Source organism: Carcharodon carcharias, chromosome 2 (assembly GCF_017639515.1).
Source record: "Carcharodon carcharias isolate sCarCar2 chromosome 2, sCarCar2.pri, whole genome shotgun sequence".
Lineage (NCBI taxonomy): Eukaryota > Metazoa > Chordata > Chondrichthyes > Lamniformes > Lamnidae > Carcharodon > Carcharodon carcharias.
Window position 1 is genome coordinate 127,404,490 of NC_054468.1, and position 14,445 is coordinate 127,418,934.

Below are 14,445 nucleotides of genomic sequence, written 5' to 3' on the forward strand. Positions count from 1 at the left end.
TTGGAGTCTGGGTTAGATAAACTGGGTTATTTCAGTCTGGGTTGGATGACCTGGGTTATCGTGGTCTGGATTCGATGACCTGATTTGTAGTCTGGGTTAGATGACGTGGGTTATTGTGGTCAGGATTAGATGACCCAGCATATCGCAGTCAGTGTTCGATGACCCTGGTTAATGTAGTCTGGGTTAGATGAGTCGGGTCATTGTAGTCTGGGTTAGATGACCAAGGTGAACATAGTCTGGGTTAGATGACCTAGGTTAACATAGTCTGGATTAGATGACCTGGGTTATTGTGGTCAGGATTAGATGTCCCTGGTTATTGCAGTCTGGGTTACATGACACCGGTTATTCTAGTCTGGGTTACATGAGCCGTGTTATTGCCGTCTTGGTTACATGACCTTAGTTATTGGAGCCTGGGTTAGAGAAGTCAGGTTACTGCAGTCTGGGTTAGGTGACCACTGTTTATTACAGAGGGGTTTAAATGTCCCTTGTTATTGCAGTCTCGTTTAAGTGAGCTGGCCTACTGTAGTCTGTGTTAAATGAGTCGTGCTATTACTATCAGGGTTAGATGACCTTGGTGATTGCAGCCTTGGTTAGATGACCCATGTTATTGCAGCCTGGGTTAGATGAGCTTGGTTATTGAAATCTCGGTTCGATGACCCTGGTTATTGCAGTCTGTGTTAGATGACCTTGGTTATTGCAGCCTGGGTTAGTTCAGCCAGGTTACTGCAGTCTGCGTTAGATGAGCTGGGTTATTGTAGTCTGGGTTAGATGACCCGGATTATCGCGGTCAGAATTAGATGAGCCTGGTTATTGCAATCTGGGCTAAATGAGCTGAGTTATTATATCTGGGTTAGTTGCCCCTGGTTCTTGCAGTCTGGCTGAGATGTCCCTTGTTATTGCCGTCTGAGTTAGCTGAGCTGGGTTACTGTAGCTTGGGTGAGATGACCCGGGTTATCGTGGTCACGATTAGATGAGCCGGGCTCTTGCAGTCTGGCTTAGATGAGCTGGGTTACTGCAGCCTGGGTTAGATGACCCTGGTTAATGTAGTCCTGGTTAGACGACCCAGTTTATTGCAGTCTGTGTTAAATGCGCCAAGTTATTGCCGTCTGGGTTAAGTGAGCTGGGATGTTGCAGTCTGGGTGAGATGACCCGGGTTAAATTAGCCTCGGACAGTTGACCCGGGTTATTGCAGTCTGGGTTAGATGTGCCTGGTTATTGCTGTCAGGGTTAGATGAGCCAGGTTATTGCAGTCTGGGATAGATGAGCCAGGTTATTGGAGTCTGGGTTAGTTAAACTGGGTTATTGTAGTCTGGGTTGGATGACCTGGGTTATCGTGGTCTGGATTTGATGACCTGATTTGTAGTCTGGGTTAGATGATGTGGGCTATCGTGGTCAGGATTAGATGAACGAGCATATCGCAGTCAGTGTTCGATGACCCTGGTTAATGTAGTCTGGGTAAGATGAGCTGGGTTATTGTAGTCTGGGTTACATTACCCAGGAGATTGCTGTCAGGGTTAGATGACCCTGGTTATTGCAGTCTGGGATAGATGACCCGAGTTATTGTAGTCTGGGTTAGATGACCCATGTTATTGCAGTCTGGATTAGATGAGCTGGATTACTAAAATCTGGGTTCGATGACCCTGGTTATTGCAGTCTGGGTTAGATGAGCTGGGTTATTGTAGTCTGGGTTAGATGACCCAGGTTATCGCGGTCAGAATTAGATGACCCTGGTTATTGCAGTCTGGGTTAAATGAGCTGCGTTATTATAGTCTGGGTTAGTTGGCCCTGGTTCTTGCAGTCTGAGTTAGATGTCCCTTCTTATTGCTGTCTGAGTTAGCTGAGCTGGGTTACTGTAGTCTGGATGAGATGACCCGGGTTATCGTGGTCACGATTAGATGAGCCGGGCTATTGCAGTCTGGCTTAGATGACCCTGGTTATTGAAGTCTGGTTTACATGAGTTGGGTTACTGCAGCCTGGGTTAGATGACCCTGATTAATGTAGTCCTGTTTAGATGACCCAGGTTATTGCAGTCTGTGTTAAGTGAGCTGGGATGTTGCAGTCTGCGTGAGATGACCCGGGTTAATTTAGTCTGGGCCAGTTGACCTGGGTTATTGTGGTCTGGGTTAGATGTGCCTGGTTATTGCTGTCAGGGTTAGATGAGCCTGGTTATTGCAGCTTGGGATAGATGAGCCAGGTTATTGCAGTCTGGGTTAGATAAACTGGGTTATTTCAGTCTGGGTTGGATGACCTGGGTTATCGTGGTCTGTATTCGATGACATGATTTGTAGTCTGTGTTAGATGACGTGGGCTATCGTGGTCAGGATTAGATGACTGAGCATATCGCAGTCAGTGTTCGATGACCTGGGTTAATGTAGTCTGGGTTAGATGAGCTGGGTTATTGTAGTCTGGGTTAGATGACCCGGGTTAATGTAGTCTGGGTTAGATGACCTGGGTTAACATAGTCTGAGTTAGATGACCTGGGTTATTGTGGTCAGAATCAGATGTCCCTGGTTACTGCAGTCTGGGTTACATGACACTGGTTATTCTAGTCTGGGTTACATGAGCCGTGCTATTGCCGTCTGGGTTACATGACCTTAGCTATTGGAGGCTGGGTTAGAAAAGTCAGGTTACTGCAGTCTGGGTTAGTTGACCCTGTTTATTGCAGAGGGATTTAAATGTCCCTTGTTACTGCAGTCTCGTTTAGATGAACTGGCATATTGTAGTCTGGGTTAAATGAGCTGGGTTATTGCAGTCTCCATTAGCTTACTCTGCTAATTGCTGTCAGGGTTAGATGACCCTGGTTATTGCAGTCAGGGTTACATGAGCCATTCTAATGCAATCTGGGTTAGATGATCTTGGTTATTGCAGTCTGGGCTAGATCAGCCAGGTTATTGCAGTCTGGGTTAGATGAGCTGGGTTATTGTCGTCTGGGTTAGATAAACTGGGTTATTGTAGTCTGGTTTAGATGACCCGGGTTATCGCGGTCAGAATTAGATGACCCTGGTTATTGCAGTCTGGGTTAAATGAGCTAAGTTATTATAGTCCGGGTTAGATTGGCCCCGGTTCTTGCAGTCTGGGTTAGATGTCCCTTGTTATTGCTGTCTGAGTTAGCTGAGCTGGGTTACTGTAGTCTGGGTGAGATGACCCGGGTTATTGTGGTCACGATTAGATGGGCCGGGCTATTGCAGTCTACCTTAGATGACCATGGTTATTGAAGTCTGGTTTAGATGAGCTGGGTTACTGCAGTCTGGGTGAGATGTCCCGGGTTAATTTAGTCTGGGCCAGTTGACCCGGGTTATTGTAGTCTGGGTTAGATGTGCCAGGTTGTTGGAGTCTGGGTTAGATAAACTGGGTTATTTCAGTCTGGGTTGGATGACCTGGGTTATCGTGGTCTGGATTCGATGACCTGATTTGTAGTCTGGGTTAGATGACGTGGGCTATCGTGGTCAGGATTAGATGACCCAGCATATCGCAGTCAGTGTTCGATGACCCTGGTTAATGTAGTCTGGGTTAGATGAGTCGGGTTATTGTAGTCTGGGTTAGATGACCGAGGTTAACATAGTCTGGGTTAGATGACCTGGGTTAACATAGTCTGGATTAGATGACCTGGGTTATTGTGGTCAGGATTAGATGTCCCTGGTTATTGCAGTCTGGGTTACATGACACTCGTTATTCTAGTCTGGGTTACATAAGCCGTGTTATTGCCGTTTTGGTTACATGACCTTAGTTATTGGAGCCTGGGTTAGAGAAGTCAGGTTACTGCAGTCTGGGTTAGTTGACCACTGTTTATTACAGAGGGGTTTAAATGTCCCTTGTTATTGCAGTCTCGTTTAAGTGAGCTGGCCTATTGTAGTCTGTGTTAAATGAGCCGTGCTATTATTATCAGGGTTAGATGACCTTGGTGATTGCAGCCTTGGTTAGATGACCCATGTTATTGCAGCCTGGGTTAGATGAGCTTGGTTATTGAAATCTGGGTTCGATGACCCTGGTTATTGCAGTCTGTGTTAGATGACCTTGGTTATTGCAGTCTGGGTTAGTTCAGCCAGGTTATTGCAGTCTGGGTTAGATAAACTGGGTTATTTCAGTCTGGGTTGGATGACTTGGGTTATCGTGGTCTGGGTTCGATGACCTGATTTGTAGTCTGTGTTAGATGACGTGGGCTATCGTGGTCAGGATTAGATGAATGAGCATATCGCAGTCAGTGTTCGATGACCTGGGTTAATGTAGTCTGGGTTAGATGAGCCGTGTTATTGTAGTCTGGGTTAGATGACCCGGGTTAATGTAGTCTGGGTTAGATGAGCCGGGTTATTGTAGTCTGGGTTAGATGACCCGGGTTAATGTAGTCTGGGTTAGATGAGCCGGTTTATTGTAGTCTGGGTTACAAGACCCAGGAGATTGCAGTCAGGGTTAAATGACCCTGGTTATGGCAGTCTGGGTTAGATGAGCCGGGTTATTGTAGTCTGGGTTAGATGACCCAGGTTAATGTAGTCTGGGTTAGATGACCTGGGTTAACATAGTCTGGATTAGATGACCTGGGTTATTGTGGTCAGAATCAGATGTCCCTGGTTATTGCAGTCTGAGTTACATGACACTGGTTATTCTAGTCTGGGTTATATGAGCCGTGTTATTGCCATCTGGGTTACATGACCTTAGCTATTGGAGGCTGGGTTAGAAAAGTCAGGTTACAACAGTCTGGGTTAGTTGACCCTGTTTATTGCAGAGGGGTTTAAATGTCCCTTGTTATTGCAGTCTCGTTTAGATGAACTGGCATATTGTAATCTGGGTTAAATGAGCTGGGTTATTGCAGTCTCCATTAGCTTACTCTGGTTATTGCTGTCAGGGTTAGATGACCCTGGTTATTGCAGTCTGGGATACATGAGCCATTCTAATGCAATCTGGGTTAGATGATCTTGGTTATTGCAGTCTGGGCTAGATCAGCCAGGTTATTGCAGTCTGGGTTAGATGAGTTGGGTTATTGTAGTCTGGGTTAGATGACCCGGGTTATCACGGTCAGAATTAGGTGACCCTGGTTATTGCAGTCTGGGTTAAATGAGCTGAGTTTTTATAGTCTGGGTTAGTTGGCCCTGGTTCTTGCAGTCTGGGTTAGATGTCCCTTATTATTGCTGTCTGAGTTAGCTGAGCTGGGTTACTGTAGTCTGGGTGAGATGACCCGGGTTATCGTGGTCACGATTAGATGAGCCGGGCTATTGCAGTCTGGCTTAGATGACCCTGGTTATTGAAGTCTGGTTTAGATGAGCTGGGTTACTGCAGTCTGCGTGAGATGTCCCGGGTTAATTTAGTTTGGGCCACTTGACCCGGGTTATTGTAGTCTGGGTTAGATGTGCCTGGTTATTGCTGTCAGGGTTAGATGAGCCAGGTTATTGCAGTCTGGGATAGATGAGCCAGGTTATTGCAGTCTGGGTTAGATAAACTAGGTTATTTCAGTCTGGGTTGGATGACCTGGGTTATCGTGGTCTGGATTCGATGACCTGATCTGTAGTCTGGGTAAGATGACGTGGGCTATCCTGGTCAGGATTAGATGACCCAGCATATCGCAGTCAGTGTTCGATGACCCTGGTTAATGTAGTCTGGGTTAGATGACCTGGGTTAACATAGTCTGGACTAGATGACCTGGGTTATCGTGGTCAGGATTAGATGTCCCTGGTTATTGCAGTCTGGGTTACATGAGTCTGGATTTTGCAGTCTGGGTTACATGACACTGGTTATTCTAGTCTGGGTTACATGAGCCGTGTTATTGCCATCTGGGTTACATGACACTGGTTATTCTAGTCTGGGTTACATGAGCCGTGTTATTGCCATCTGGGTTACATGACCTTAGTTATTGGAGCCTAGGTTAGATAAGTCAGGTTATTGCAGTCTGGGTTAGTTGACCCTGTTTATTACAGAGGGGTTTAAATGTCCCTTGTTATTGCAGTCTCGTTTTGATGAGCCGGGTTATTGTAGTCTGGGTTAAATGAGCCGTGCTATTCCTGTCAGGGTTAGATGACCCTGGTTATTGCAGTCTGGGTTACATGAGCCGTGCTGTGGCAGTCTGGGTTAGATGAGATGGGTTATTATAGTCTGGGTTAGATGACACAGGCTATCGCGGTCAGAATTAGATGAGCCTGGTTATTGCCGTCTGGATTAGATGAGCTGTGTTATTATAGTCTGGGTTAGTTGGCCCTTGTTTTTGCAGTCTGGGTTAGATGTCCCTTGTTATTGCTTTCGGAGTTAGCTGAGCTGGGTTACTGTAGCCTAGGCGAAATGACCCGGGTTATCATGGTCACGATTAGACGAGCCAGGTTATTGCAGTCTGGGTTAGATAAACTGGGTTATTTCAGTCTGGGTTGGATGACTTGGGTTATCGTGGTCTGGATTCGATGACTTGATTTGTAGTCTGGGTTAGATGACGTGGGCTATCGTGGTCAGGATTAGATTGACCCAGCATATCACAGTCAGTGTTCGATAAGCCGGGTTATTGTTGTATGAGTTAGATGACCCAGGTTAACGTAGTCTGGGTTAGATGAGCTGGGTTATTGTATTCTGGGTTACATGACCCAGGTTAACGTAGTCGGGGTTAGATGAACTGGGTTAACATAGTCTGGGTTAGATGACCTGGGTTATCATGGTCAGGATTAGATGTTTCTAGTTATTGCAGTCTGAGTTACATGACTCTGGTTATTGCAGTCTGGGTTACATGACACTGGTTATTCTAGTCTGGGTTACATGAGCCTTGTTATTGCTGTCTGGGTTACATGATTTTGGTTATTGGAGCTTGGGTTAGAGAAGCCAGGTTATTGCAGTCTGGGTTAGTTGACCCAGGTTATCATGGTCAGGATTAGATGACCCTTGTTATTGCAGTCTGTGTTAGATGATCCAGGTTATAACGATCAGGATGAGATGACCCACGTTATTGCAGCCTCGGTTAGATGACCCTGGTTTTTGCAGCCTGGGTTCGGTGAGTCAGATTATCGCAGTCTGGGTTAGATAAACTGAGTTATTTCAGTCTGGGTTGGATGACCCGGGTTATTGTAGTATGGGTTACATGACCCAGGAGATTGCAGTCAGGGTTAGATGACCCTGGTTATTGCAGTCTCGGTTAGAAGAGCTGGGTTATTGCAGTTTGGGTTAGATGAGTGGGTTATTGTAGTCTGGGTTACATTACCCAGGAGATTTCAGTCAGGGTTAGATGACCCTCATTATTGCAGTCCGGGTTAGATGAGCTGGGTTATTGCAGTCTGGATTAGATGACGTGGGGTATCATGGTAAGGATTGGATGAGACGGGTTATTGCAGTCTGTGTTAGATGAGCTGGGTTATTGCAGTCTGGATTACTTGACCCGGGTTAACGTAGTCTGAGTTAGATGACCTGGGTTAGCATAGTCTGGGTTAGATGACCTGGTTATCGTGGTCAGGATTAGATTACCCTGGTTATTGCAGTCTGGGTCACATGACACTGTTTATCGTAGTCTGGGTTACATGAGCCATGTTATCGCCGTCTGGGTTACATGACCTTGGTTATTGGAGTCTGGGTTAGAGAAGCCAGGTTATTACTGTCTGGATAAGTTGACCCTGTTTATTACTGAGAGGTTTAAATGACCCTTGTTATTGCAGTCTCGTTGAGATGAACTGGTTTATTGTCGTCTGGGTTACATGAGCCGTGCTATTGCAGTCTCGTTTAGATGACCTTGGTTATTGCAGCCTGGGCTAGATGAGCTGTGTTATTGAAGTCTGGGTTCAATGACCCTGGTTACTGAAGTCTGGGTTAGATGACCCTGGTTATTGCAGTCTGTGTTAGATGACCCAGGTTATTGTAGTCTGGGTTAGATGACCCGGGTTAACTTAGTCTGGGTTAGATGAGCTGGGTTATTGTAGTCTGGGCTAGATGAGCCGGGTTATTATATTCCGGGTTAGATTTCTGGATTATCGTGGTCTGGATTAGATGACCTGCCTTTTGCAGTCTGGGTTACATGACACTGGCTATTGTTGTCTGGGTTAGAGAAGCCAGGTTATTATAGTCTTGGTTAGTTGACCCTGTTTATTGCAGTGTGGGTTAAATAAACCGGGTTATTGCGGTCATGATTAGCTTACTCTGGTTACTGCCGCCTGAGTTAGATGACCCTGGTTATTGCAGTCTGGGTTACATAACACTGGTTATTGTAGTCTGGGTTACATGACCCAGGTTAACGTACTCGGGGTTAGATGAACTGGGTTAACATAGTCTGGGTTAGATGACCTGGGTTATCATGGTCAGGATTAGATGTTTCTGGTTATTGCAGTCTGAGTTACATGACTCTGGTTATTGCAGTCTGGGTCACATGACACTGGTTATTCTAGTCTGGGTTACATGATTTTGGTCATTGGAGCCTGGATTACAGAAGCCAGGTTATTGCAGTCTGGGTTAGTTGACCTGGGTTATCATGGTCAGGATTAGATGAACCTGGTTAATGCAGTCTGTTAATGCAGTCGGTTTGATGACGTGGGCTATCGTGGTCAGGATTAGATGACCCAGCATATTGCAGTCAGTGTTCGATGACCCAGGTTAATGTAGTCTGTGTTAGATGAGCCGGGTTATTGTAGTCTGAGTTACATGACTCTGGTTATTGCAGTCTGGGTTACATGACACTGGTTATTCTAGTCTGGGTTACATGAGCCGTGTTATTGTCGTCTGGGTTACATGACGTTGATTATTGGAGCCTGGGTTAGAAAAGTCAGGTAACTGCAGTTTGGGTTAGTTGACCCGAGTTATCATGGTCAGAATAAGATGACCCTGGTTATTGCAGTCTGTGTTAGATGATCCAGGTTATCACGGTCAGGATGAGATGACCCATGTTATTGCAGCCTCAGTTAGATGACCCTGGTTTTTGCAGTTGGGTTCGATGAGTCAGATTATCGCAGTCTGGGTTAGATAAACTGGGTTATTTCAGTCTGGGTTGGATGACCCGGGTTATTGTAGTTTGGGTTACATGACCCAGCAGATTGCAGTCAGGGTTAGATGACCCTGGTTATTGCAGTCTGGGCTAGATGACCCACGTTATCACGGTCAGAATTAAATGACCGATGTTATTGCAGCCTTGGTTAGATGAACTGGGTTATTGCAGTCTGGGTAAAATGACCTTGGTTATTGCAGTCTGAGTTAGATGACCTGGATTATCGCGGTCAGAATTAGATGACCCGTGTTATTGCCGTCTGGGTTAGATGAACTGGGTTATTGCAGCCTGGATTAGACGAGCCAGGTTATTGCAGTCTGGGTTAGATAAACTGGGTTATTTCAGTCTGGATTGGATGACCCGGGTTATCGTGGTCTGGATTCGATGACCTGATTTGTAGTCTGGGTTAGATGACGTGGGCTATCGTGGTCAGAATTAGATGACCCAGGAGATTGCAGTCAGGGTTCGATGACCCTGGTTATTGCAGTCTGGGTTAGATGACCCGAGTTATTGCAGTCTGGGTTAGATGACCCGGGTTAACGTAGTCTGGGTTAGATGAGCCGGATTATTCTAGTCTGGGTTACATGACCTGGGTTAACGTAGTCGGGGTTAGATGACCTGGGTTAACATAGTCTGGGTTAGATGACCCGGGTTATCATGGTCAGGATTAGATGTTTCTGGTTATTGCAGTCTGAGTTACATGACCCTGGTTATTGCAGTCTGTGTTAGATGATCCAGGTTATCACGGTCAGGATGAGATGAACCATGTTATTGCAGCCTCGGTTAGATGACCCTGGTTTCTGCAGCCTGGGTTCGATGAGTCAGATTATTGCAGTCTGGGTTAGCTAAACCGGGTTATTTCAGTCTGGGTTGGATGACCTGGGTTATTGTAGTATGGGTTACATGACCCAGGAGATTGCAGCCAGGGTTAGATGACCCTGGTTATTGCAGTCTGGGTTAGATGAGCTGGGTTATTGCAGCCTGGGTTAGATGAGCCGGGTTACTGTAGTCTGGGTTACATGATCCAGGAGATTGCAGTCAGGGTTAGATGACCCTGGTTATTGCAGTCTGGGTTAGATGAGCTGGGTTACTGCAGTCTGGGTTAGATGAGCCAGGTTATTGCAGTCTGGGTTCGATGACCCTGGTTTTTGCAGCCTAAGTTCGATGACCCTGGTTATTGCCGTCTGGGTTACATAAACTGGGTTATTTCAGTCTGGGTTGGATGACCCAGGTTATCGTGGTCTGGATTCGATGAACTGATTTGTAGTCTGGGTTAGATGACGTGGGGTAACATGGTCAGGATTAGATGAGACCGCTTATTGCAGTCTGTGTTAGATGAGCCGGGTTATTGTAGTCTTGTTTACTTGACCCGGATTAATGTAGTCTGGGTTAGATGACCTGGGTTAGCATAGTCTGGATTAGATGACCTGGTTTATCGTGGTCAGGATTCAATTACCCTGGTCATTGCAGTCTGGGTTACATGACACTGTTTATCATAGTCTGGGTTACCTGAGCCGTGTTTTTGCCATCAGGGTTACATGAGCCGTGTTATTGCCGTCTGGGTTACATGACCTTGGTTATTGGAGTCTGGCTTAGAGAAGCCAGGTTATTGCTGTCTGGGTTAGTTGACCCTGTTTATTACAGAGCGGTTTAAATGACCCTTGTTATTGCAGTCTCGTTTAGATGAGCTGGCTTATTGTAGTCTGGGTTAAATGGGCCGCGTTATTGCAGTCTCCATTAGCTTACTCCGGTTATTGCTGTTAGGTTTAGATGACCCTGGTTACTGCAGTTTGGGTTACATGAGCCGTGCTATTGCAGTCTCGGTTAGATGACCTTGGTTATTGCAGCCTGGGCTAGATGAGCTGGGTTATTGAAGTCTGGGTTCGATGACCCTGGTTACTGAAGTCTTGGTTCGATGACCCTGGATATTGCAGTCTGTGTTAGATGATCTTGGTTAGTATAGTCTGGGTTAGATGACCCGGGTTATCGTGGTCAGAATTAGATGACCCTGGTTATTGCAGTCTGGGTTAAATGAGCTGAGTTATTATAGTCTGGGTTAGTTGGCCCTGGTTCTCGCAGTCTGGGTTAGATGTCCCTTCTTATTGCTGTCAGGGTTAGATGACCCTGGTTAGTGCAGTCTGGGTTACATGAGCCATGCTATTGCAGTCTCGGTTAAATGACCTTTGTTATTGCAGCCTGGGCTAGATGAGCTGGGTTACTGAAGTCTGGGTTCGATGACCCTGGTTATTGCAGTCTGTGTTAGATGAGCTTGGTTATTGCAGTCTGGGTTAATTCAGCCAGGTTATTGCATTCTGTGTTAGATGAGCTTGGTTATTGCAGTCTGGGTTAGTTCAGCCAGGTTATTGCAGTCTGGGTTAGATGAGCTGGGTTATTATAGTCTGGGCTAGATGACCCAGGTTATCGCGGTCAGAATTAGATGAACCTGGTTATTGCAGTCAGGATTAGATGAGCTGAGTTATTATAGTCTGGGTTAGTTGGCCCTGGTTCTTGCAATCTGGGTTAGATGTCCCTTGTTATTGCTTTCTGAGTTAGTTGAGCTGGGTTACTGTAGCCTAGGTGAGATGACCCGGGTTATCGAGGTCACGATTAGATGAGCTAGGTTATTGCAGTCTGGTTAGATAAACTGGGTTATTTCAGTCTGGATTGGATGACCCGGGTTATCGTGGTCTGGATTCGATGACCTGACATGTAGTCTGGGTTAGATGACGTGAGCTATCGTGGTCAGGATTAGATGACCCAGCATATCACAGTCAGTGTTCGATGAGCCGGGTTATTGTAGTCTGGGTTAGATGAGCCGGGTTATTGTAGTCTGGGTTACATGACCCAGGTCAACGTAGTCGGGGTTAGATGAACTGGGTTAACATAGTCTGGGTTAGATGACCTGGGTTATCATGGTCAGGATTAGATGTTTCTGGTTATTGCAGTCTGAGTTACATGACTCTGGTTATTGCAATCTGGGTTACATGACACTGGTTATTCTAGTCTGGGTTACATGAGCCTTGTTATTGCTGTCTGGGTTACATGATTTTGGTTATTGGAGCCTGGGTTAGATAAGACAGGTTATTGCAGTCTGGGTTAGCTGACCCGGGTTATCATGGTCAGGATTAGATGACCCTGGTTATTGCAGTCTGTGTTAGATGATCCAGGTTATCACGGTCAGGATGAGATGAACCATGTTATTGCAGCCTCGGTTAGATGACCCTGGTTTTTTCAGCCTGGGTTCGATGAGTCAGATTATCGCAGGCTGGGTTAGATAAACTGGGTTATTTCAGTCTGGGTTGGATGACCCGGGTTATTGTAGTCTGGGTTACATGACCCAGCAGATTGCAGTCAGGGTTAGATGACCCTGGTTATTGCAGTCTGGTTTAGATGAGCTGGGTTATTGCAGTCTGGGTTAGATGACGTGGGGTATCATGGTCAGGATTTGATGAGACGGGTTATTGCAGTCTGTGTTAGATGAGCTGGGTTATTGTAGTCTGGGATACTTGACCCGGGTTAACACAGTCTGGGTTAGATGACCTGGGTTAGCATAGTCTAGGTTAGATGACCTGGTTTATCATGGTCAGGATTAGATTACCCTGGTTATTGCAGTCTGGGTTTCATGAGCCGTGTTAATGCCGTCTGGGTTACATGAGCATTGTAATTGCCGTCTGGGTTACATGACCTTGGTTATTGGAGTCTGGGTTAGAGATGCCCGGTTATTGCTGTCTGGGTTAGTTGACCCTGTTTATTACTGACTGGTTTAAATGACCCTTGTTATTGCAGTCTCGTTTAGATGAGCTGGCTTATTGTAGTCTGGGTTAAATGAGCCACGTTATTGCAGTCTCCATTAGCTTACTCTGGTTATTGCAGGCTGGGTTAGATGACCTTGGTTATTGCAGCCTGGGCTAGATGAGCTGGGTTATTGAAGTCTGGGTTCGATGACCCTGGTTACTGAAGTCTGGTTTCGATAACCCTGGTTATTGCAGTCTGTGTTAGATGAGCTTGGTTATTGCCGTCTGGGTTAATTCAGCCAGGTTATTGCAGTCTGGGTGCGATGAGCTGGGTTATTATAGTCTGGGTTAGATGACCCAGGTTATCGCGGTCAGAATTAGATGAGCCTGGTTATTGCAGTCTGGAGTAGATGAGCTGAGTTATTATAGTCTGGGTTAGTTGGCCCTGGTTCTTGCAGTCTGGGTTAGATGTCCTTTGTTATTGCTTTCTGAGTTAGTTGAGCTGGGTTACTGTAGCCTAGGTGAGATGATCCGGGTTATTGTGGTCACGGTTAGATGAGCCGGGCTATTGGAGTCTGGCTTAGATGCCCCTGGTTATTGAAGTCTGGTTTAGATGAGCTGGGTTACTGCAGCCTGGGTTACATGACCTTGGTTATTGGAGTCTGGGTGAGAGAAGACAGGTTATTGCAGTCTGCGTTAGTTGACCCAGGTTATCACGGTCAGGATGAGATGACCCATGTTATTGCAGCCTCAGTTAGATGACCCTGGCTTTTGCAGCCTGGGTTCGATTAGCCAGGTTATTGCAGTCTGGGTTAGATAAACTGGCTTATTTCAGTCTGGGTTGGATGACCTGGGTTATCGTGGTCTGGATTCGATGACCTGATTTGTAGTCTGGGTTAGATGACGTGGGCTATCGTGGTCAGGATTAGACGACCCAGCATATTGCAGTCAGTGTTCGATGACCCAGGTTATTGTAGTCTAGGTTACATGATGCAGGAGATTGCAGTCAGGGTTAGATGACCCAGGTTATTGTAGTCTGGGTTAGATGACCCGGGTTAACGTAGTCTGGATTAGATGAGCCGGGTTATTGTAGTCTGGGTTAGATGAGCCGGATTATTATAGTCTGAATTAGATTTCCTTGGTTATTGTGTTCTGGATTATATGACCTTGGCTATTGCAGTCTGGGTTACATGACACTGGCTATTGCAGTCTGGGTTAGAGAAGCCAGGTTATTGCAGTCTTGGTTATTTGACCCTGTTTATTGCAGTGTGGGTTAAATGAGCCGGGTTATTGCGGTCACGATTAGCTTACTCTGGTTATTGCTGCCTGGGTTAGATGACCCTGGTTATTGCAGTTTTGGTTACATGACACTGGTTATTGCAGTCTGGGTTAGTTGACTCTGGCTATTGGAATCTGGGTCGGATGATCCAGGTTATTGTGGTCAGGATTAGATGACCCATGGTATTGCAGCCTTGGTTAGATGACCCTGGTTATTGCAGTTTGGGTTAGATGAGCTGGGTTATTGCATTCTGGGTTAGATGAGCCAGGTTATTGCAGTCTGGGTTTGATGACCCTGGTTACTGCAGTCTGGGTTAGATGAGCTGGGTTATTGCAGTCTGGGTTAGATGAGCTGGGTTATTGCAGTCTGGGTTAGATGAGCCAGGTTATTGCAGTCTGGGTTCGATGACCCTGGTTACTGCAGTCTGGGTTAGATGAGCCAGGCTATTGCAGTCTGGGTTAGATGAGCTGGGTTATTGCAGTCTGGGTTAGATGAGCCAGGCT

The 14,445-nt window shown here is 46.2% G+C and overlaps 1 protein-coding gene across 1 annotated transcript in view; it reads right to left on the reverse strand.

The window, feature by feature from the left end:
* Positions 1-14,445, reverse strand: part of esr1 (estrogen receptor 1) — a 301,449-nt gene that overhangs the window by 62,354 nt on the left and 224,650 nt on the right. Inside the window, exon 8 of the mRNA XM_041206645.1 lies at positions 8,192-8,206. Within this exon, the coding sequence (XP_041062579.1) occupies positions 8,192-8,206 (15 nt within the window). The remainder of the gene's footprint in view (positions 1-8,191; positions 8,207-14,445) is intronic.